This window comes from Dendropsophus ebraccatus, chromosome 13 (assembly GCF_027789765.1).
Source record: "Dendropsophus ebraccatus isolate aDenEbr1 chromosome 13, aDenEbr1.pat, whole genome shotgun sequence".
Classification (NCBI taxonomy): Eukaryota; Metazoa; Chordata; class Amphibia; order Anura; family Hylidae; genus Dendropsophus; species Dendropsophus ebraccatus.
In genome coordinates this window covers 37,734,988-37,759,406 of record NC_091466.1, presented here as the reverse complement: position 1 = coordinate 37,759,406, position 24,419 = coordinate 37,734,988, and the positions used below count along the sequence as shown (strand labels likewise).

At 42.7% G+C, this 24,419-nt stretch overlaps 1 protein-coding gene across 6 annotated transcripts in view; it reads right to left on the bottom strand.

Annotated features, from left to right (window-relative positions):
* ARHGEF11 (Rho guanine nucleotide exchange factor 11) overlaps window positions 1–24,419 on the bottom strand; it is a 630,876-nt gene that overhangs the window by 368,586 nt on the left and 237,871 nt on the right. For 5 of the 6 annotated variants that reach the window (XM_069949394.1, XM_069949398.1, XM_069949399.1 and 2 more), the window contains 2 exons: window positions 22,358–22,460; window positions 10,834–10,863 (listed from right to left, as the gene is read on the bottom strand). In XM_069949394.1, coding sequence (XP_069805495.1) covers window positions 10,834–10,863; window positions 22,358–22,460 — 133 coding nt within the window. The remainder of the gene's footprint in view (window positions 1–10,833; window positions 10,864–22,357; window positions 22,461–24,419) is intronic. The other variant, XM_069949396.1, reaches the window with a different exon arrangement.

Here is a 24,419-nt window from a genome sequence, read left to right as displayed (position 1 = left end):
AAGTGTGGGGGATGGGGAGATGGGCGGGTGTCACGGGTGGGGGCATTGGATGCTATATGGGGACCTATTGCGGGGATTTAATGCTATATGAGACACTACTGGGGTACTATATGGGGGCACTATTGGGGCGTTGCATACTATATGGGCAGATTGCATACTATATGGGCACTATATGGGCGGATTGCATACTATATGGGCGGATTGCATACTATATGGACACTATTGGGGGGATTGGATACTATATGGGCATTGTATGGGCGTATTGCATACTATATGGGCGGATTGCATACTATTTGGGGCACTATTGGAGGGGATTGGATACTATATGGGGCACTATAGGGGGGATTGGATACTATATAGGGCACTATATTGAGGGGATTGGATACTATCTGGGGCACTAGTGGGGGGATTGGATACTATCTGGGGCACTATTGGGGGGGATTGGATACTATATAGGACACTATAGGGGGGATTGAATACTATATAGGGCACTATATTGAGGGGATTGGATACTATATAGGGCACTATATTGAGGGGATTGGATACTATATAGAGCACTATATTGAGGGGATTGGATACTATATAGAGCACTATATTGAGGGGATTGGATACTATCTGGGGCACTAGTGGGGGGATTGGATACTATCTGGGGAACTAGTGGGGGGATTGGATACTACTATCTGGGGCACTATTGGGGGGATTGGATACTACTATCTGGGGCACTATTGGGGGGATTGGATACTATCTGGGGCACTATTGGGGGGATTGGATACTATCTGGGGCCCTATTGGGGGGATTGGATACCGTATGGAGTGCTATGGCAGGGATTGGCTACCATATGAGGCACTATGGGGGGCCTTACAACTATACGGGGCACTATTGGGGGAGTAACAACTATATGGGGCAGTAGGGGAAGGAGTTAGCTACCATATTGGGCACTGATGAGAGGAATAAAAACTATAGTATATAGGGCACTATTGGAGGGCTAACTACAATAACTACAATATACAATATAATCTTTTCCCTCCCTACCCACCCTGGGATGGTGTCTCAGAGGAGTAGCTTGCATCCTCCATCTATGACCTGCTGCCTGTTGTGATTAGGTAACCTGCTGGAAAGACCAGCGATAGAGACAGGGTAGGCAGGGTAGGCGGTTGATAAGAGCCTCCTATATGCTGTGCTTCGTGTTGTGCGTAGGGGAGGGGGGGCCCTTACAGTTTTTCTTGCTATGGGGCCCCTTGAATCCTAGCTACGCCCCTGGCCAAGGTTACTATAAAAGAGACTAATTGGGAGGGCTGGCTACTATAAAAGAGACTATTGGGGAGGGCTGGCTACTTTATAAGAGAATATAGGGTGGACTGGCTACTATTTGAGACTATGTGGGAGGGCTGGCTACTATATGATACTATTGGGGAGGGCTGGCTACTATATGAGACTAGGGGGAGGGCTGGCTACTATTAAGGCACTATTGGGAGGGCTGGCTAATAGGTGGGAAAATTTTGGTTGGGTTGGCTACTACATGGGGTAATATTGGGGGGGGGGGTGGCTATTACACGGATTTGGGTTTAACCGTATCATAGTAATTTATCATGTCATTTATCATAGTGCACAGCGCTGGGAGACTCACACCACTGAAAGTACCAGGACAGCGCCATTCGCGCTTCAATAATTATCAAGGTTGGCCTGCGACTTTGTCCAATTTTTACATTTTGGCCCACTGTGTATTTGAGTTTGACACCCCTGATGTAGGGACACATCCTATTGGAGAATTTCCATGACTACACAGATGCTTTCATTATTACTGATGATTGATATTAAAGGGGTACTCCAGAAAAAAAAATATATGTTTTCATATCAACTGGTTCATATTTGTAAATGTATATCAGGCTTGATCAAGAAAGAACAAAATTCCAGGGTTTTTAAGAATATGCAAATCAATGGAGGGGAAGAACTCCACTTAACCCTTAGAGGACCGGACCAATTTAAATTTTTGCGTTTTCGTTTTTTCCTCCTTGTGTTTAAAAGGCCATAGCACTTGCATTTTTTCACCTGACCCACATGAGCCCTTATTTTTTGCACCACTAATTGTACTTTGCAATGACAGGCTGAATTTTTTCATAAAGTACACTGCGAAACCAGAAAAAAATTCAATGTGTGGTGACATTGAAAAAAAAAACAAACGCATTTTTATTTGGAGGGTATTTTTTTTACGCTGTTCGCCCTGGTGTAAAACTGACTTGTTATATATGTTCCTCAAGTTGTTACGATTACAAGGATATGTAACACGTATAACTTTTATATTATGTGATGGCTTGCAAAAAATTCAAACCATTGTTAACAAAAATATGTTCCTTAACCCCTTCAAGACCAAGCCTATTTGCACCTAAAAGACCAGGCTCATTTTTCAAAATCTGACCTATCTCACTTTATGCGCTTATAGCTCAGTGATGCTTTAACGTATGCTAGCGATTCTGAGATAGTTTTTTCGTCACATATGGCACTTTATATTAGTGGCAAAATTTGGTCACTACTTTGTGTGTTTTTTGTGAAAAACATCAAAATATCATGAAAAATTGAAAAAATTAGCATTTTATGAACTTTGAAATTCTCTGCTTCTAAAAAAAGAAAGTTGTATTACATAAATTAGTTACTAAGTCACATTACCAATATGTCCTCTTTATTCTGGCTTCATTTCATAAACATATTTTACTTTTTTAGGGTGTTACGGGGCTTAGAAATTTATCAGCAAATTACCACATTTTCGTGAAAGTTTCCAAAACTGATTTTTTTAGGGACCAGTTCTTATTTTAAGTTGATTTAGGAGATTTGTATACTGGAAACCCCCATAAGTAACCCCATTTTGGAAACTAGACACCTTAAAGAATTAATCTAGGGGTATAATGAGCATTTTAACCCTACAGGGGTTGGAGGAAAGTATTCACCATTAGGCCGTAAAAAAATGAAAAATTTAAATTTTCCAATAATATATACGTTTAGATTAAAGTTTCTCATTTTCAAAAGGAACATGAGAGAAAAAGCACCCCAAAATTTGTAACACGGGTTCTCTTGAGTACTACGGTACCCCATATGTGGGCGTAAACCACTGCATGGGCACACAGCGGGGTTTAGAAGAGAAGGAGCGCCAATTAGCTTTTCCATTGCAGATTTTGCTGAAGAAGTTTCCGAGTCCCAGGTGCATTTGCAGAGCCCCTGTAGTGTCAGCAGAGAGAAAAAACCCCATAAGTCACCCCATTTTGGAAAGTACACCCCTCAAAGAATTCATCTTCGGGTAGGATGAGCAATTTGACCCCACAGGTGTTAGAGGAAAGTATTCAAAATTAGACAGTAAAAATTAAAAACTCAAATTTTTTTCCAATAATTTGTTCGTTTAGTTTGAAATTTTTCAATTTCACGAGGAAAAAGAGAAAAAAAGTACCCCAAAATTTGTAACGCAGGTTCTCCTGAGTAAAAAGGTACCTCATATGTGAGCATAAACCACTGCATGGGCACACAGCAGGGCTCAGAAGGAAAGGAGCGCCAATTAGCTTTTTCAATGCAGATTTTGCTGAAGAAGTTTCTGAGCGCCAGGTGTGTTTGCAGAGCCCCTGTAGTGCCAGCGGAGTAAAATCTCGCCATAAGTCACCCCATTTTGGAAAGTGCACCCCTCAAAGAATTCATTTTGGGGTGTGGTGAGCATTTTGACCCCACAGGTATTAGAGGAAAGTATTCAAAAGTAGACAGTAAAAATGAAAAACTCGAATTTTTCCAATAATATGTTCCTTTAGTTTGAAATTTCTCAATTTCACGAGGAACAAGACAAAAAAAGTACCCCAAAATTTGTAACGCAGGTTCTCCTGAGTAAAAAGGTACCTCATATGTCGGTATAAACCACTGTATGGGCACACAGCAGGGCTCAGAAGGGAAGGAGCGCCAATTAGCTTTTTCAATGCAGATTTTGCTGAAGAAGTTTCTGAGCGCCAGGTGGGTTTGCAGTGCCCCTGTAGTGCCAGCGGAGTAAAATCTCGCCATAAGTCACCCCATTTTGGAAAGTGCACCCCTCAAAGAATTCATCTTGGTGTGTGGTGAGCATTTTGACCCCACAGGTATTAGAGGAAAGTATTCAAAAGTAGACAGTAAAAATGAAAAACTCGAATTTTTCCAATAATATGTTCCTTTAGTTTGACATTTCTCAATTTTTTACGAGGAACAGGAGAGAAAATTCACCCCAAAATCTGTAACGCAGGTTCTCCTGAGTAGAACGGTACCCCATATGTGGGCATAAACTACTGTATGGGCACACAGCGGGGCTCAGAAGGGAAGGAGCGCCAAATAGCATTTTCTCTGTAGATTTTTCTGAAGAAGTTTCTGAGCGCCAGGTGCGTTTGCAGAGCCCCTGTAATGTCTACAGACTAGAATCCCCCCAAAAGTCACCCCATTTCGGAAAGTACACCCCTCAAAGAATTCATCTTGGGGTAGGATGAGCATTTTGGCCCCACAGGTATTAGAGGAAAGTATTCAAAATTGGCCAGTAAAAATGAAAAACTTGAATTTTTCCAAAAATATGTTGGTTTAGAAAAAATTTACCCCAAAATCTGTAACGCAGGCTCTCCTGAGTACAACGGTACCCCATTTGTGGGCATAAACCACTGTATGGGCACACAGCAGGGTCAGAAGGGAAGGAGCGCCAATTTGCTGGAGCAAAACCGCAGCTAGTAACAGTTATTAGAATAGCGCAGTTACTAAAATACAATGAAAAAAATTAGATTACAGGTAATGTGGGGTGGTTACGGACAGTCTGGGGTGGTTCCGGGTAATCTAGAGGTGGTTACGGGCAGTCTGGGGTGGTTACGGGTAATATGGGGTGGTTACGGGCAGTCTGGGGTGGTTACGGGTAATATGGGGTGGTTACGGGCAGTCTGAGGTGGTTACGGGTAATCTGGGGTGGTTACGGATAATCTGGGGTGGATACGGTCAACATGGGGTGGTCACAGGCAACCTGCTGTGGTTACGACAACCTGGGGTGGTTATAGGCAACCTGGTGTGGTTAGAGGCAACCTGGTGTGGTTAGAGGCAACCTGGGGTGGTTACGGGCAATGTGGGGTGAATACGGACAACCTGCTGTGGTTACAGACAATCTGGTATGGTTACAGGCAACCTGCTGTGGTTACGGACAATCTGGGGTGGTTGCGGACAATCTGGGGTGGTTGCGGACAATCTGGGGTGGTTACAGACAATCTGGGGTGGTTACAGGCAACCTGCTGTGGTTACAGACAATCTAGGGTGGTTACAGGCAACCTGCTGTGGTTACAGGCAACGTGGGGTGGTTACGGACAATCTGGGGTGGTTACGGACAATCTGGGGTGGTTACGGACAATCTGGGGTGGTTACAGACAATCTGGGGTGGTTACAGGCAACCTGCTGTGGTTACGGATAAACTGAAGTGCTAATAGGTAATCAGAGGTGGGTACCTGTAATCTGGCGTGGTTACGGGCAATCTGGAGGGGGTCACTGGCAATTTGGGGTGGTTAGAGGCAAGGTGCAGTGTTCAGAGGCAAGGTGCGGTGGTCAGATGCAAGGTGCGGTGGTCAAAGGCGACGTGCGGTGGTCAAAGGCGACGTGCGGTGGTCATAGGCGACGTGCGGTGGTCATAGGCGACGTGCGGTGGTCAGAGGCGACGTGCGGTGGTCAGAGGCAAGGTGCGGTGGTCAGAGGCAACCTGCGGTGGTTGCGTGCAATCTGGGGGGTTACATGTAATCTGGCATGATTACGGGCAACCTGGGGTGGTTACGGGCAACCTGGGGGGGTTACAGACAATCTAGAATTGTTACGGATAGAGTGAAGTGCTTATAGCTAATCTGGGGTGGTTACATGTAATTTGGGGTGGTTACAGGCAATCTGGGGTGATTACGGACAATTTGGAGGGGGTCACTGGCAACGTGCGGTGGTTACTGGCAACGTGCGGTGGTTACTGGCAACGTGCGGTGGTTATGGGCAACGTGCGGTGGTTACAGGTAATCTGGGGGGTTACGTGCAATCTGACGTGATTACGGACAACCTGGGGTGGTTATGGGCAACGTGCGGTGGTTACGGGCAACCTGCGGTGGTTACGGGTAATCTGGGGGGGGGGGGGGGGGGGTTATGGGTAATTTGGGAGTAAACTGGAATTATTACTATAATAAAAAGTGTGTGTTTTATTTTTTTGTATGTTTGTCACTTTTTGTACTTCATTCATGTTCACTGTATTACTATGATTACTGTGATATTTTCTATCACAGTAATCATAGTTCAGTGACAGAGACCAAATTGGTCTCTGTCACTTTAAATTTTCAGAGCTTGGCTGGTTGTGGAGCGCATGCGCACTTCATAACCAGCCAGGACACGGAAGAGGAAGGAGCTCCAGGAGCAGGTGAGTATATGGGGAAGGGGGGGGTGACTGGGGGACGGGGGGTGACAGGGGGGGTGGGGGGCGACTTGGGGGGTGGGGGGGGACATCACTTTTTATCCCCTGTCACCAATCATTCATGGTGACAGGGGATAAAAAGTGCCGGCGGCACATGGCACAAGCGATCAGCGGTATATAGTATACCGGTGGCGGAGAGCATGGGGCTTTCATTCATTTTTCTTTTTTGATCACTGTGAACAGACATTAGTCTGTTCACAGTGATCGCGGCGGCCATCTTGGATCCGATGGCCGCCGCGGGAGGGGGGGTTAGTGACTGGGGCACTAGGGGGCTGATCTGGGGTCTGATTTTTACTTATTTCATCTCCCCCCACCGTGGATTCACGGTGGGGGGAGATGAAATACAGCGGCGGCACCGGCCCATTAGTGACCGCCGTTTCAGCGGTCACTAAGGGGTTAATGGGGGTCAGCTGCGGAATCGCAGCTGATCCTCATTATTTCCGGTGCTGTACACAGATGAGAGCGGGATCGCTGTCCCTGCAGCGATCCCGTTCTCATCACAAAGCCCCTGTCAGTCAGGAACGTATATGTACATTCCTACTGCACGGGGCATGTGCAATAGGAACGTATATATACAGATGGCTGACGTGAAGGGGTTAAAATCGCTCTATTCCCATGCTTATAGCGCTTTTATCCTTTGGTGTATGGGGCTGTTTTAAGTGTAATTTTTCGCGCCATGATGTGTTCTTTCTATCGGTACCTTGATTGCACATATGCATATTTTTGATCGCTTTTTAATACAATTTTTCTCGATTTGATGCGACCAGAAATGCACAATTTTGCACTTCCAGATTTTTTGGCGCTTGCGCCGTTTACCGTGCAAGATCAGGAATGTGATTACTTAATAGTTTGGGCGATTACGCACGCGGTGATGCAAAACATGTTTATTTATTTTTATTTATAACATGGGAAAAAGGGGGGTGATTCAAACTTTTTTTAGGGGAGGCTTTTTATTAATAACAACATAACAATAACAACTTTTTTTTTTTTTTTTACAATTATACTAGAAGCCCCCTGGGGGACTTCTAGTATAAGCACACTGATCTCTCATTGAGATCTATGCTGTACAGTTATACAGCATAGATCAATGAGATAGGCACCCGATTGCTTCTGGCTGATGCAGCCGGAAGAAATCGAGTGCCAAGCCGGGATCAGCGCCATTATGGCGCAGACCCCGGCCTGAGCCGGACGTGTGGATCGCTCCTCTGGGACAACGTCCCAAAGGAGCGATCCACCCCACTAGACACCTGGGAAGGTAATCGGATGAGCGATTGGACCACGCTCGCTAATAGCTCTAAACACCCGTAGGTGGCCCTGAACGTACAGGTAGGCCCAGGGTTGGCTAGGAGTTAAAGGGGTAGTTCAGCAAATAAAAAATGATTTCAAATGAACTGGTGCCAGAAATTTGCAAAAAAAAAAAAAAAAAGTCTTCCAATACTTATAAGCTGCTGTATGTCCTGCAGGAAGTGGTGTATTCTTTCCAGTCTGACACAGGCCTCTCTGCTGATACCTCTGTTCATGTCAAGAACTATCCAGAGTGGTAGCAAATTCCTATAGAAAACCTCTACTGCTCTCCAGACTGGAAATACTACTACTGCCTGCAAGGTATACAGCAGCTAATAAGTATTTGGAGACTTAACATTTTTTAATAGAAGAAAATAACAAATCTCTGGCACTTTGTGGCACCAGCTCATTGAAAAAAAATATATATTTTTTTAGCCTAGATGCAACTAAGGCATTTGATTTTGTGGGGTACAGATTTCTATTTAAAACCCTTGAGAGATTCGATTTGGGATCATATTTCATCAAATGGGTACAAACTTTCAATGTCAATGGGGATGTGACGGAAGCCTTGGGACAAGACAGGTGAGTCCCCTGTCCCCTCTGCTCTTTGCCTTGTTATGGAGCCAATGCCGAATTTTAAAATTTACTATAGGGCAGCACAACAGTAATTAAAAACTATCAACCCTCCACACTGAGTAATGAATTAGGTGCACAATTAGGGGACAGTGATTTAAATGTCATGGTAAAGAATGGACTGACTGTAAAATCTGAAGATTGGAGGGCTTTGCCTTTATTTCTTTTTAATTATTTTTGAATATACGTAAAGTTAAAAATAAAAAATAAAAAGATTTCATATCAACTTGTGCCAGAAAGTGGTCTTACAGATTTTTAAAATTACTTCTAATAAAAATAAAAAAAACTTTCAGTACTTATAAATTGCTGTATGCCCTAAGTTTTCTGTCCTACAGTCCGTTTAGGGGCAGGTAGATCCTTACTCCTTCTGACACTAGTGACTGGTGCAGTAAGAGAATCAGCAGAAAGCTATTAGCAGATTCGGCACTCTGAAGAACGATATCTACATAACTGTTACAACTATATTATCAGCTTTTTTGTTGACAACCACTACATTATCAACAGTAGCTAAAACACTTATTAGTCACATCATAGTCTAATCCATAGTGGTCCACTATTATTACTACTACTACTACTACTACTACTACTACTACTACTACTACTACTACTACTACTACTACTACTACTACTCTAGAGTGTTATAAATAGAGTATACTCCTATACTAACCACAGCAGTGGCTTGTCCCTCTACCAACTACACTTAAAGTGACACTGTCACCCCCTTTGTGCATTCTGACATCTCTACACAGGTGTAAAGAGTAAATTTAGCGTTTTTCATACCTTATTTCATATCATACGTCATGGTGTTCGTTCAAGTAAAAAGTGTCCTTTTATCAACTGCAGATTGTATTAAGTGGGCGTGGCCTCACATTAGCGGCACTTAACCCCACCCACAACAGCACCGTTGGCACCTCCCCCTTGGCGTCCATTGGTTGGCCGGTGTAAAGGGGGTGGGGTCTAGACCTTTCGGCCAGCCTGTTCCAATGGTCGGCGAGGGGCGGGGGCCAACGGTGCAGTTGTGGGTGGGGCTAAGTGGTGCTAATGACGCGAGGCCACGCCCACTTAATACAATCTGCAGTTGATAAAATTACACTTTTTACTTCAACAAACACCATGACGTATGATATAAAATAAAGTATGAAAACCGCTAAATTTACCCTTTACACCTGTGTAGAGATGTCAGAATGCATAAAGGGTGTGACAGTGTCACTTTAAGCCCTACAAAAAGGACATTGTCAACTACAGCCAACTACACTTAACTCCTACAAAAAAAACTATGAATTTTCATAAAACACAATTTAACAATTAATAAAAAGCCAAACTAGAGAAAACTAGAGCCTCCTAGAGAAAGCTTTGCGTGAAACATGCATTGCAGGGGAGCGTGCACACACTGCTGACCACAGGTAGTATGACCAACATGTGATTTTCTTTCTCCTTATGTTTACAATACTGGGTCACTGTTTTTTTTTTTTGTGTAATACTTCCAATAAGGGGATTGTGCAATGAATCATTAATTTTAGATTGCTGTGTATCTTGTTTACAGATTCTTGTGCAATACTGTTCTTAATTTCCTGTGGACTATTAGTCTCATGTGCATGGCTAGTTTGGCTTTTTATTAATTGTTAAATCATGTTTTTATGAGAATTCATTAGTAAAGATTACATATATTGATTATGACAGTGTCCTTTTTGTTATAAATAAAGGCACAGGGCCTCAGAGTTATTAAGCAGCTTAGACATATATGTGCAGTACGGTGCCATGTTAACAGACATCCCTAGGAGTCTGAAGAACGTTAAAACTTATATTTTAGTTGGGTCCCATTATAGGGGCCATTTGTTCTCAGGCAATTAGCCTGAGGGATTCGGAGTACATTTTTAATTTAACCACCATTATAATTAGGCAGTATACCATGTGTCACATACCATGAACAAGGTAGGCTGTACTAGTGTACCAGCAACAGACCTATACAGTATAATGGGCTGAGCATAGTCCATTAGTATCTGCATTTGGTTGATTTCCAAAAATAATATTTTTTTTGAGGAACTTCACAACCCTTTTCTGGAATTCCACAACCTGTCCCTTCCATATATCTCTAACTAATTTCCCCCTACCATCTCTCATGCAAACTTTGATCCTCCAACGACCTCCTTTTCTGCTCCCCCTTGTAATTAAAAGTTCAGCAACTTTCTAATTTACTTTTGGGGGAAATTAATTAATAGCCTCTCCGCAGCTGTTCATTTCAGCAGATTAAGCGCTCTAATAAATCACACATGGTTAGATTGTAAACTCCTCAGCCATACAACATGGTTTTAGTAAAGGACAAGTTTAAATAGACAGGAAGGTAGAAAATTTACAACAGGATCAATTTCCATAAACAAAGATTATCAAGTTAGATTTTTTTTTTTATTAGAGGCAAATGGGTTGCAAGGAATGAAGATATGATAAATGAGGTTTACCTTCACCAGGGGACAAAGGGACATGAAATGCTATAAAAAGGAAAACATGCTGAATTAAAAAAAAATATTTAACAAATGAGCGGCACAGCAGATGATACCGCAACAAGCCTGAAAAAGTGGTGAGGAGGAATCAGTAAAATCATAGGCAGTCCACCCAAAGATCCAAAAGGACAACCATTAGTGATGGATTATTAAAAATCAATAACTAGAATGATCACAGAATAGAGAAGGATGGGTGAATAGTAGATACAATCGTCAAACAGCCCATGGATGGAGGGCCCATAGATTGTAATACTGATCACTTGTTTTGATGAAAACCCTTATAAATTCTGTCCTCCTACAATACCATACACAGCTTCAACTCGTGATTTTCATACACCTTAAATTATAGTGAAGACTGACATACTGAAGCGGTAAACAAGAAAGAGTTGGAGCTATAACTTTGTATTACAAGGGGCTTTTCTAGTACACATACAAACGGATTTACATACAGCGGATGGAATTAGGGATGAGCGAACTGAACCGTAACTAACCAGATTCGTTACGAACTTTGCAAAAAGTTCGGTTCGTCACCGAACCGAACTTTGAGAAAGTTTGTAACGAATCTGGTTAAAATAACAACAACAACAAGTAAAATCACAGAATAGTCAAGTCCAAGAAATCTTTAGAAAATGATGCAAACACCTCTCTCAAATGCATCTGGGAAAGCAGGGAAGCAGTATTACAGGAATCGGTATTACCGGGGTTAGCGATCCCCGGCAATAATGCAGATTCCTGTAATAGTTATTTTCGTCGTAGCTTAATTAATAGCTTAATTAAAACAAATCCATGCTTTTTCAATTAAATAAACTTAATAAAAAAATAAATAAATATGTATATTTATTTATTTACAGTATATTTAATTGCAAAAGCATGTATTCGTTTTAATTAAGCTATTGCATAACGAAAATAACTATATTAGAACGAAAATGTGTTTTATTAATTAAACATTAACTACTGCAGGAAGCTCTATTGCTGGCAAAACCTATTGCCAGTAATACAGCTGAATGTAATAATTAATACTTTACTTTAACCCCTTGCCTCTAAAGCCTGTTTTTGGCCTTAATGACCAAGCAAATTTTTCAAAATCTGACCTGTCTCACTTTATGCGCTTATAGCTCATTGATGCTTTAACATATGCTAGCGATTCTGAGACTGTTTTTTCGTCACATATGGCACTTTATGTTAGTGGCAAAATTTGGTCACTACTTTGTGTGTTTTTTGTGAAAAACATCAAAATATCATGAAAAAAGTGAAAATTTTGCATTTTATGAACTTTGAAATTCTCTGCTTCTAAAAAAAAAAGGGAGTCATTTCACATAAATTAGTTACTAAATCAAATAACCAATATGTCTTCTTTATTCTGGCTTTATTTGGTAAACATATTTTACTTTTTGATGGTGCGTTCACACCTACAGGATCTGCAGCTGATTTTCTGCAGCAGATTTCAGTTAAATAACTGAACACAGCATCAGATTTGATGCTGTGTTCAGTTATTTAACTGAAATCTGTGAACGCACCCTTAGGGTGTTACGGGGCTTAGAAATTTATTAGCAAATTATCATATTTTCGTTAAAGTTTCCAAAACTGATTTTTTTAGGGACCAGTTCTTTTTTTAAAATGGATTTAGGAGGCTTGTGTACTGGAAACCCCCATAAGTGACCCCATTTTGGAAACAAAACACCTTAAAGAATTAATCTAGGAGTATAATGAGCATTTTAACCGTACAGGGGCTGGAGGAAAGTATTCACAATTAGGCCGTAAAAAATTGAAAACTTAAATTATCCAATAATATATACGTTTAGATTAAAGTTTCTCATTTTCAAAAGGAACATGAGAAAAAAAGCACCCCAAAATTTTTAAAGCAGGTTCTCCTGAGTACAACGGTACCCCATATGTGGGCGTAAACCACTGTATGGGCACACAGGAGGGCTCAGAAGTAAGGGAGCACCAATTAGAAACTTCTTCAGAAAAATCTGCACTGAAAATGCTGAGCACCAGGTGCATTTGCAGAGCCCCTATAGTGCCAGCGGAGTAAACCCCCCCATAAGTCACCCCATTTTAGAAAGTGCACCCCTCAAAGAATACATCTTGGGGTGTGGTGAGCATTTTGACCCCACAGGTATTAGAGGAAAGTATTTAAAAATTAATGGAAAAACTTGAATTTTTCCAATAATATGTTCGTTTAGTTTGAAATTTCTCAATTTCACAAAGTACAGGAGAGAAAACGTACCCCAATATATGTAACACAGGTTCTCCTGAGTAGCACGGTACGCCAAATGTGGGCATAAACCACTGTATGGGCACACAGCCGGGCTCAGAAGGAAGGGAGAACCAATTAGCTTTTGCAGTGCAGATTTTGCTGTAGAAGTTTCTGAGTGCCATGTGCGTTTGCAGTGCCCCTATAGTGTCAACAGAGTAAAACGCCCCCATAAGTCACCTCATTTTAGAAAGTACACCCCTCAAAGAATTCATCTTGGGGTTGGGTGAGCAATTTGACCCCACAGGTATTAGAGGAAAGTTTTCAAAATTGGCCAGTAAAAATTGAAAAACAAAAATTTTTCAAATAATATGTTTGTTTAGTTTTAAATTTCTCCCAGGGGAACAGGGGAGAAGATTCACCCCAAAATATGTAACACAGGTTCTCCTGAGTACAACGGTACCCCATACGTGGGCATAAACCACTGTATTGGCACACAGCCTGGCTTAGAAGGGAAGGAGCGCCAATTAGCATTTTCAGTGCAGATTTTCCAAGAAGTTTCTGAGCGCCAGGTGCGTTTGCAGTGCCCCCGTAGTGTCAGCAGAATAGAACCCCCCCCCAAAAAGTCACACCAATTTGGAAAGTAAACCCCTCAAATAATTCATCCTGGGGTGCGGTAAGCGGTTTGACCCCACGGATATAAGAGGAAAGTATTCAAAATTGGACAGTAAAAATGAAAAACTCAAATTTTTCAAGAATATGTTCGTTTAGTTTAAAATTTCTCAATTTCCGGAGGAAGAGGAGAGAAAAAACACCCCAAAATCTGTAAAGCAGGTTCTTCTGAGTAAAACGGTTCCCCTATATGTGGGCATAAAGCACTGTATGGGCACACAGCAGGGCTCAGAAGGAAGGGAGTGCCAATTTGCTGGAGCAAAACCGCAGCTAGTAATAGTTATTAGAATAGCGCAGTTACTAAAATACAATAAAAAAAATGAGATCACAGGTAATTTGGAGGTGTATAAGGGCAACCTGGGGTGGTTACTGGCAACCTGCGGTGGTTACGGGCAACCTGCGGTGGTTACGGGCAACCTGCGGTGGTTACGGGCAACCTGCAGTGCTTACAGACAACGTGGGGTGGTTACGGGCAACGTGGGGTGGTTATGGATAAACTGAAGTGCTTATAGGTAATCTGGGATGGGTACCTGTAACTTGGGGTGGTTACGGGCAATCTGGAGAGGGTCACTAGCAATTTGGGGTGGTTACGGGCAGCGTGCAGTGGTTAGAGGCAACGTGCAGTGGTTAGAGGCGGTAGTGCGGTGTGCGGTAGTAACATGCAATCTGGGGGGGTTACGGACAATCTGGGGGTTATAGACAATCTAAGGGGTCACTGGCAATTTGGGGTGGTTACGGTCAAGGTGTAGTGGATATGGGCAACGTGCGGTGGTTACGAGCAACGTGCGGTGGTTATGGGCAACGTGCGGTGGTTACGGGCAACGTGCGGTGGTTACGGGCAATCTGGCGTGAATACGGGCAACCTGGGGTGGATACGGGCAACCTGGGGCGGTTACGGGTAATCTGGGGGGGTTAGGGGTAATTTGGGAGTAAACTGCTATTATTACTATAATAAAAAGTGTGTTTTATTTTTTTTTGTAAGTTTTTCACTTTTTGCACTTTTACACATTCATTTTCACTGTATTACTATGATTACTGTGATATCATAGTTCAGTGACAGGGACCAAATTGGTCCCTGTCACTTTAAATTTTCAGAGCTGACTGCTTCTGACGCGCACTTCAGAAGCAGTCAGGACACCGAGGAGGGCAGACCTCCCTGGATCAGTTAAAGTATATGGGGAAGGGGGGGGAGTGACTGGGGGACGGGGGTGACGGGGGGGGTGGAGGGCGACTTGGGGGGAGCACAGTGGCACTTTTTATCCCCTGTCACCAATCATTTATGGTGACAGGGGATAAAAAGTGCATCCCTGCACTGGGAACAGGCGATCAGCAGTATATAGTATATACCGCCGATCGCCTGTTCCGGGACCCCACAGGGGGGTCCCTGATCACTGCCCCATGATCTCCGCTACCTCCGGTGGCAGAGAGCATGGGACTTTGATAATTTTTTCATTTCCATCGCTGTGAACAGACATAGTCTGTTCACAGCGATGGGGGCGGCCACCTTGGATGTGATGGCCGCCCGGGGGGAAAGAGGGTTAGAGATCGCCTACTAGGGGGGCTGATCTGCGGTCTGAAGGCACATTTTTCATCTCCCCCCACCGCGGATCGCTGCTATAACGGTAATAGCGGCGATCGCCGGTACCGGGGGGGCTGGAAAGGGCCAGGGGGACATAGAGGTAGTGGCGGCGGGAGGAGGCAACTTGCCACAGCCTCCTCCCGCCGCCCGATCTCCCCCATACACTACAAATCTCCCTTTAGACGATGCGGTTGCATTGTCTATGGGCTTTACTGCCTGATGGGAGCACGGCTCCCCTCCAGGCAAAGGCAGCAGGAGGAGGCTGTGTGACACAGCCTCCTCCTGCTGCCCGATCTCACCTAGGGACAGAGGGGGGAGGCAGGGAAAGCATGACGTTTGGGGAACGTCATGTTGCAGGAACTACCTGCTTTACATGACGTTCCCCAAATGTCATTATGCGGCAAGGGGTTAGAGTGTCACTGACGTTAAAATTTTTATTGCAGAAATCAATAGTACAGGCGATTTTAAGAAACTATGTAATTGGGTTTATTAGCCGAAAAATGAATTTTTATAATGAAAAAGCAGTTTGAAGCTCTCCCTCTGTCTATATTTTTCCTATGGAGAGAGAAAGTAGAGGCAGCAAAACAGGACAACAAAGAGTTAATTTACATTCACATCATGGGCTCTCTCCTCTGCAGTCACCACTGACCTCTCTGACCTCTGAATAGGGCTCTGAATAGCTCCCCCACTGTGCAATCCTTTGTTCTCAGCCCTACCCTGCCCCTAATCTCACTCCTTCCCACACCCCCCTCCCCTCTTCATAGAACAGACAGATCCGACTGATGAAAAAACAGTCGAGATTTGCTGATTCTGAACAGTGGATGACAGAAAGAAGAGCAGGAGAAGGACCTGGGAAAAGGATTTTTACATGCAGATAATGGCATATTTGCCTAATAAACCCAATTACAAAGTTTCTTAAAATAGCCTGGACTATTGATTTCTGCAAAAAAAAACTTGGTCCCGACCCATTAAGCTCAGTATGCCGGTGATCGGCGAAGAGAGAAGATAGAAGACATCGGAGGGTGAGAAGAAAGCTCCCCCCCACGCACTACACCCATCCCAGCAAGGAAAGGGGGTCAGTCTGACATCAGTCTGGCCCCCAAGGGGCTAAGTGGGGTCCCTTACTTAACCCCCTGGGGGCCAGATTGTTCAGTAAGGCACCCAAAGTGTTAAGGGGTATGCAATGCATACTCCTTTAAACCCCTTGGGGGCCACACTGTAAGCAGCGATCTGTAAAGATGCTGCATACTGTAAGGTACACAACACTGCTCACAATGATGGGTGTTTCGCTCCTGTTTGTGTTTTTTTGTGTGCTTCACCCTTTTTGTTTTTCAGATATCGGTATCCTGTGGATTACAGCGGATTCGATGGACTACGTCGATGAACAGCGGTTGTTGGGATTTTTTTTTTATAAAATGGTCAACAAGGGATCTGGGGGTGTTTTTATTTGAATAAAAAATATTTTTTTTTACTTGTATCTTGTCTTTATTTCTTTACTATATAGACTTAGTAGTGGAAGCTGTCTAATAGACGGAATCCATTACTAAGTCAGGGCTTAGTGTTAGCCAGTATAAAATGGCTAACACTAACCCCCCCATTATTACCCCAGTATGCCACCAGGGGTACTGGGGAAAGCCAGGTGCCAGTGGTCACAGAGCGTCAAAATTGGCGCTCCTGGACTGGGCAGCAGCAGGCTGGTAATATTAAGGCTGGGGAGGGCCAAAAACAATGGCTCTTCCCACCCTGGTGTTGCTAGGCTGCTGTTGCTTGGTTTTTAACCCGGCTGGTTATGAAAATAGGGGGAACCCTATGCATTTTTTTTTATTTATAAAAAAAAATGTGTAGGGTTCCCCCTATTTTCATAACCAGCCGGGTTAAAAACCTTGCAAAAGCAGCCTAGTAACACCAGGGTGGGTAGGGCCCTGACTAAGTAATGGATTCCGTCTATTAGACGACTTCCACTACTAAGTCTACATAGTAAAGAAATAAAGACAAGACACAAGTGACCACACCCCTTGACCATCTTATTAAAAAAAAAAAAAAAAATCCCAACAACCACTGGTCATCGACGTAGTCCATCGAATCTGCTGTAATCCACAGGATACCGATATCTGAAAAACAAAAAGGGAGAAACACACAAAAAAACAACAACACACAAACAGGAGCACAACATTGTGAGCGGTGTTGTGCACCTTACAGTATGCAGCATCTTTAAAGATCACTGCTTACAGTCTGGCACCCAAGGGATTAAGGGAGGATGCATTGCATCCCCATTAACCCTTTGGGTGCCATACTGAACAATCTGGCCCCCAGAGGGCTAAGTAAGGGTCCCCACTTAACCCCTTGGGGGCCAGACTGATGTCAGACTGCACCCATACCAGCAAGGAAGGGGTTAAGTGGAATCTGTGTAGTGGGGGGTGGGGGGGTGGGAGAGCTTTCTTCTCACCCTCCGATGTCTTCTATCTTCTCTCTTCGCCGATCCCCAGCACACTGAGCTTAGTGTGACCGGACCGGCTCTTTATATGTCCGCTCAGCCAATCAGCTGAATGGACATATATATCTAAATGTTTCTTCTAATGTTGCTATTGTGATAAAAAAAATACAGCATCATTAGAAATAACATTTGCTGTTTTAACCCTTAGGGGACACAGCCAGTTTTCATTTTTGCGTTTTCGTTTTTCCCTCCTCGTGTATATAAGGCCATAGCGCCTGCATTTTTCCACCTAGAGACCCAAGTGAGCCCTTATTTTTTGCGCAACTAATTGTACTTTGCTATGGCAGATGTAATTTTTGCCTAAAATGTGCCGGGAAACCAGAAAAAAATTCAAAGTGTGGTGAAATTGAAAAAAAAAAACGCATTTCTTTTATTTGGGGGAAATGTGTTTTTACGCCATTCACCCTGGGGTAAAACTGACTTGTTATGCATGTTCCTCAAGTTGTTACGATTAAAACGATATGTAACATGTATAACTTATATTGTATCTGATGGCCTGTAAAAAATTCAAACCGTTGTTAACAAATATACGTCACTTAAAATGGCTCCATTCCCAGGCTTATAGCGCTTTTATCCTTTGGTCTATGGGTCTGTGTGAGGTGTCATTTTTTGCGCCATGATGTGATCTTTCTATCGGTACCTTGATTGCGCATATATGACTTTTTGATCGCTTTTTATTACAATTATTCTGGATTTGATGCGACAGAAATTGCGCAATTTTGCACTTTGGGATTTTTTTGCGCTGACGCCGTTTACCGTGTGAGATCAGGAATGTGATTAATTAATAGTTTGGGCGATTACGTACGCGGCGATAGCAAACATGTTTGTTTATTAATTAATTAATTTATTTTTATTTATAAAATGGGGAAAGGGGGGTGATTCAGACTTTTATTAGGGGAGGGGGTTTTGTGTTATTAAAATACATTTGTCTTTTACTTTACACATATACTAGAAGCCCCCCCGGGGGACTTCTAGTATATGTACTCTGATCTCTCATAGAGATCCATGCAGTATAGTTATACTGCATGAATCCATGAGATCGGTGTTCTATTACTTTTGGCTGCTGCAGCCAAAAGCAATAGAATGCCGAGCCGGGATCAGCGCCATTACGGAGCAGACCCCGGCCCGGGATGGATGCAGGGATCGCCCCCCCGCAATCGCGCCGCAGGGGGGCGATCCCCCCACTAGACCACCAGGTATTAATAAAAGCAAGTATTTAGAAGCAGCTGTCAACTTTGACAGCTGCTTCTAAGTACTTAATTAGCGGGCACGGCGATCGGACCGTGCCCGCTAATAGCCGCGAGCCCGGGCTACACGCGGCACCCGGGATCGCGGCAGTTCAGAGGGTGGTCGCCGCGCGACCCCCCTCTGAACTCCCATAGCGGCACGAGGACGTTCAATAACGTCCTGGTGCAGCTATGGGTTAATTAAAGTATTAATTATTACATTCAGCTGTATTACTGGCAATAGGTTTTGCCAGCAAAAGAGCTTCCTGTAGTAGTTAATATTTAATTAATAAAACACATTTTCGTTCTAAAAAAGTTATTTTTGTTGTTCAATAGCTTAATTAACTTAATTAACTTGCAATTAAATATACTGTAAATAAACATACATATTTATTTACTAAGAGTACGTTCACACTTACCGGACCCGCAGCTGATTTTCTGCTGCGGATCCGCAGCAGATTTCATTTAATTAACTGAACACAGCATCAAATCTGCACCATCAAATCTGCTGCGGATCTGCTGCAGATCCTGTAGGTGTGAACGCACCCTAACAGTATATTTAATTGCAAAAGCATGGATTTGTTTTCATTAAGCTATTGAACAACGAAAATAACTTTTTTAGAACTAAACTTTTTTATTAATTAAATATTAACTATTACAGGAATCGGCATTATTGCCAGGGATCGCTAACCCCGGTAATACCGTGCCCTGTTGTACTGATTTTCACTACTTTTGCACTTTGATTTTTTCCACTTTTTTCATTGTAATAGCAACTGCAACTAAACGAAACTATACCCTATCAGCCTCCCACTATTGTAGCTGCAATTATTCAGATGTTATAGCAAGGTTCGTTTTAGGTTGTCAAAAGTTCGCTCATCCCTAGATGAAATGGGATAGATTTAAAGTGTCACTGTCGTTATAACTTTCAAAATCTAAATCAATAGAGGCTTTGAAATAAAGCATGTTTGCATGTTATTTTAAATATTTATTTTTTTTAGTTATCATAAAAAACACAGGACTAAACACAAGAAGTCATCTGCACGTTCACATAGAAGTGACTCGGTCCCGGATGTCACCCCCAGCAGCTCTCATCATTCAGGAGTCGGCAGGACGTGGGGGCAGCAGTGAGCTGGGAGTCTGGTACCGGAAGTGAGTAGTATGTGCGGCACTGGGGGCTGTATGGTGATGGGGACAGTAAGGTCACCGTCGGCGGCGGCAGCAGCTGGGGGGCTGGTGACGGGGGGCCAGCAGGTTACCGGCGGGGGTGGTGGCAGCAGCTGTGCAGTGGTGGGGGAGGCTGGGGGGCCAGATCCGGGAGGTTAGTGTGTGGCGGCAGCTGTGCGGAGGGTGCGGGGTCGGTGGGGACGATGTCAGCTGAGGGGGGCTTGGTGTTGGGGATCTTCCTGTTACTACTCCTCCCATCATCTGCTCATACTATGAGCAGATGATGGGAGGAGACGTAGTAGTAGTGTCTATCTGTCCAACAGCACTGAGCAGGGAGGGAGGAGGTATATAGATACACCAGCTTCTCTCTCCCTCCCTGCTCGGTGCCTTCCATTTGGGGAGCAAGTGTCCTTGCTCCCCAAATTATTCCATGCACATACTGTAGTTCATTATACCATACCCATAGTCTACCAATAAAGTGAAGTTTTCACATTACATTACATACTCCATATACTTTAATACAGTCCATAGGCTTTTACATATACTGCGCCCCCTTCTGGACACTCCATTGGAATTACACCTGATTCGTGACATCATGGTATTTTAGAGAATTTGAAGTCTCCATGATCTACTAAATTAAGGGAAATAGCCCTATGAGTGCATTTCCCCTAATTAATGTACATTAGTAATTTGTCTAACTTTCCATAAGTAATAACATATTAAAAAATACTTTTAGCCGGAGTTGTCCTTTAATATAAATTGGAACCGTGCTTTATTTCACATCCCCTGTTGATCTAGATTTTGAAAATTATAACGACGGTGACACTTTAATGAAATGTGTATGAAACAGCAACAGTCTTTGGGATCAGTGATTTAGGATATGTCCCTTTAAAGGGAATCACCTGGGCCCTACCTGAGGTGCCAACAGTGTGCTGTAGCTGGCAGTCCCCTAGCCTGTGTTGGAGCTGTTTTTTTTCTTTGGTTCAAACCTCCTCACGGAAATGAAATATTTATTATTTCTCATTATTGTATAATTTTTAAACATGCAAACAATTCACAGTCAGGTCCAAATCAGTTTTTAAATTCAAATTTTATTCAATACAATTATGAGAAAAAAAGAAAAAAAATATATAATTTTATTTCCATCAGGAGAATCAAACCAAAGAAAACAAACTGGTGCTAGTCTTTAGACAGGCAATTTACCTGTAGACCACAGCTCCTACACAGGCTAGAAAATTCAAATCTGATTTGATCAGTCCTCTGTTGGTAGATACTAACTGACAGCATGATCAAGCAGGAGGTCGGGTAGCATTAATTATTCATGAAAAGGAAGGAGTGCTGAGGTGTGCCAGAGTACAGTACAAACACTGATCCACAACTCCTCTTTGACTCTTCATTATGGTATGAGACGTAAGATTGCCCATAATCCACTCCACAGAGAAAATTTTAAAAGGCAACATGCTCACAAAGGGACTGCCAGTTACAGCACACTGTCAGCATCTCAGGTAGGGACGGGTCTTGACAGATTCTCTTTAAAGCTGTATGACAGCCATTATAACTTTGTTGTAACCAGTTGCGGAAGTCACCCAAATCTAGTACTTACATAGGAGGCTCCAGGACTATTAATATTAAGCTATTAATATTAGACTGGAGGAGGTCAGACTGTTGTCTCTCTTAGTGAATAGGTTTTTGAAGGAGATTCAGCTTTCCATGGAGCAATGTCTCCCTTTCACTGTTTACTTTGTAAAGCTCCATAGTTCTTGGAGTGGCTGCACCTGGTATTGTACCTCACAACAGCTATATTGAATTAAATGAAACTAAACCATAATACCAGATACAGCCCCTACTCAATCATAATATCTTAGTATGAGGCTGTACCACAGTACCTTTAATCAGCTGAGCTAAACCCTCAGCTATCTAATATTGCTAAGATTATGAAGTTCTGAAAAGCACATTTAAGATAAACAATAATATTACAGCCCCCTCCCCCTTCTCTCAGTAGACATCACTTTAAAAAAAAAAAATATATTATATATATATATATATATATATATATATATATATATATATATATATAGGTTTTATTAGTTTTCAATGTGAAACATAAAATGCAGGTAGAAATAACAGTGTCGCCACTCTTTCATACTCACTGCTCTGAGAAGAACTTTTGGGTTTTCCAATGTATTTGAGAATCGGGTTTCTTTTCTTGTCATCTGCAGATTCACGGTCCTTCTCCTTTTTGGCATTGCTATTCTGTAGAGGCAGAAAGTCCAAAATCATCTAATCTATGAAAAATGACAATTTCTTATAGAAAAATAACCCTAACATCTTTGCCACTAGCCCTCCCCCCTGCATTCTGCTGTCCACTGCCTGCTGGTAAGGAAATTCTCTGTCTAGTAACAGAAAGAGCAGGACAAAACACAAAAAGTGGCTTAGCTACTGTTATATGTTAGAAGCAGCAAAGAGTTGTGTTGGAAGGAGTGGAGAGAGGAAGGATAGGAGAACTGTGTGCCTGCAAGCTGCATCTGTATTCAGGGGATATGAGCTGTCACTGAAAGGTAAATGAAGGCTTCCCTCTCATCTCAATAGCAGCAGTTCCAGTGCTTAGAGCTTTTACTTACTGTGTAGCTTAGTGCTTACCATAACCCCATTCTTGCTTTGTAGTTTTCTATTCACATAGCACTGCAATATTCCACCTAGTATTGTACTGTGTAAACCACCAGCCCAGCAAATGCCAGCCTGTTCAGGGCACGTTCACAAGCACTATAACATACAGTGGTTTGCAATAAATAAGAATATGAACAATTTTTTTTTCAGTAATTCAAAAAATTAATTACATACAGAGTGAACTTTTTCAAGCGTTTATTTCTGTTAAAGTGACACTGTCACCCCCTATTTGTATTTTGATTGCTCTCCACAGGTGTAAAGGGTAAATGTTACAGCTTTCATTACTTATTTTATATCACACCTCATGGTGCTTGTTCTGGTAAAAAGTCATTTTTATCACCTGTGGATTGGTATATGTGAGCGGGGCCTCACGGGCAATGTGCCACATCGCTCCGCCCCTAGCACCACTTAGCCCTGCCCCTATCTGTGACGTCATCGCTGCATAGGCCCGCCCCCTCAGCAGCCATTGGAAGGGCGAGCCTAAAGCTCTAGGCCCCACCCCCTAGATTGTCCCACACCAATGGCCGCTGAGGCGGCATGGCATATGCGGCGATGACTTTTGGGTTTTTCTTGGCTGTAATCCGTAATCATCAACTTTAACAGAAATAAACGCTTGAAAAAGTTCACTCTGTATGTAATGACTCTATAGAATATATGAGGTCACTTTTTGAATTGAAATACTAAAAAAAAAAAATTGTTGATATTCTTTTTTTATTGATAACCACTGTAGCATAGAAGAGTAAGGGCCTGTTACACCAATAGATATCAAAGAGATTATCCGGCAGATTTTTGCAGCCAAAGTCAGAAACAGGCTATAAACAGAACAGGTCATAAAGGAAAGACTGAGATTTCTCCTCTATACAAATCCATTCCTGGCTTTGGCTGTAAAAATCTGTCAGATAATTTGTCAGATATCTGTTGGTATAATAGGGCCCTAAGTCAAATGTTGTTATTAGAGAACAAACTAAAGGAAATGAAATAACTGTGTGCACTACTGGCAAACAGTCCAGCTCTGGTCAAGCCCCCTGAAATCGAAAGAATGAGAAATATCTATGCACAACGGAGTGGACTCTCAAAGGCTCTAAAACACAACAGAGATCACCTCAATCACCTAGCCCCAACTATGAAGGGTTAAAGGGATTGTTCCCCAAAAATGTTGTTTTTTTGTTTGTTTGTTTGTTTTTTTTTCAAATTAACTGATGCCAGAAAGTACTAGAGATTTGTAATTTACTTCTAATTAAAAATCTCAAATCTTCTAGCACTTAGCTGCTGTATGTCCTGCAGGAAGTGCCGTTTTCTCTCCAGTCTGACACAGTGATCTCTGCTGCCACCTCTGTCCATGTCAGGAACTGTCCAGAGCAGTAGTAAATGCCCATAGAAAACCCCTCCTACTCCTGCTTAAAAATACCACTTCTTGCTGGACACACAGCAGCTGATAAGTACTGGAAGAAATTTTTAACAGAAGTAAAATCTCTGGCACTTTGTGGCGCCAGTTAATTTGAAAGCAACAAAGTAAAAAACCCCACATACAACAAGAAAAAGATC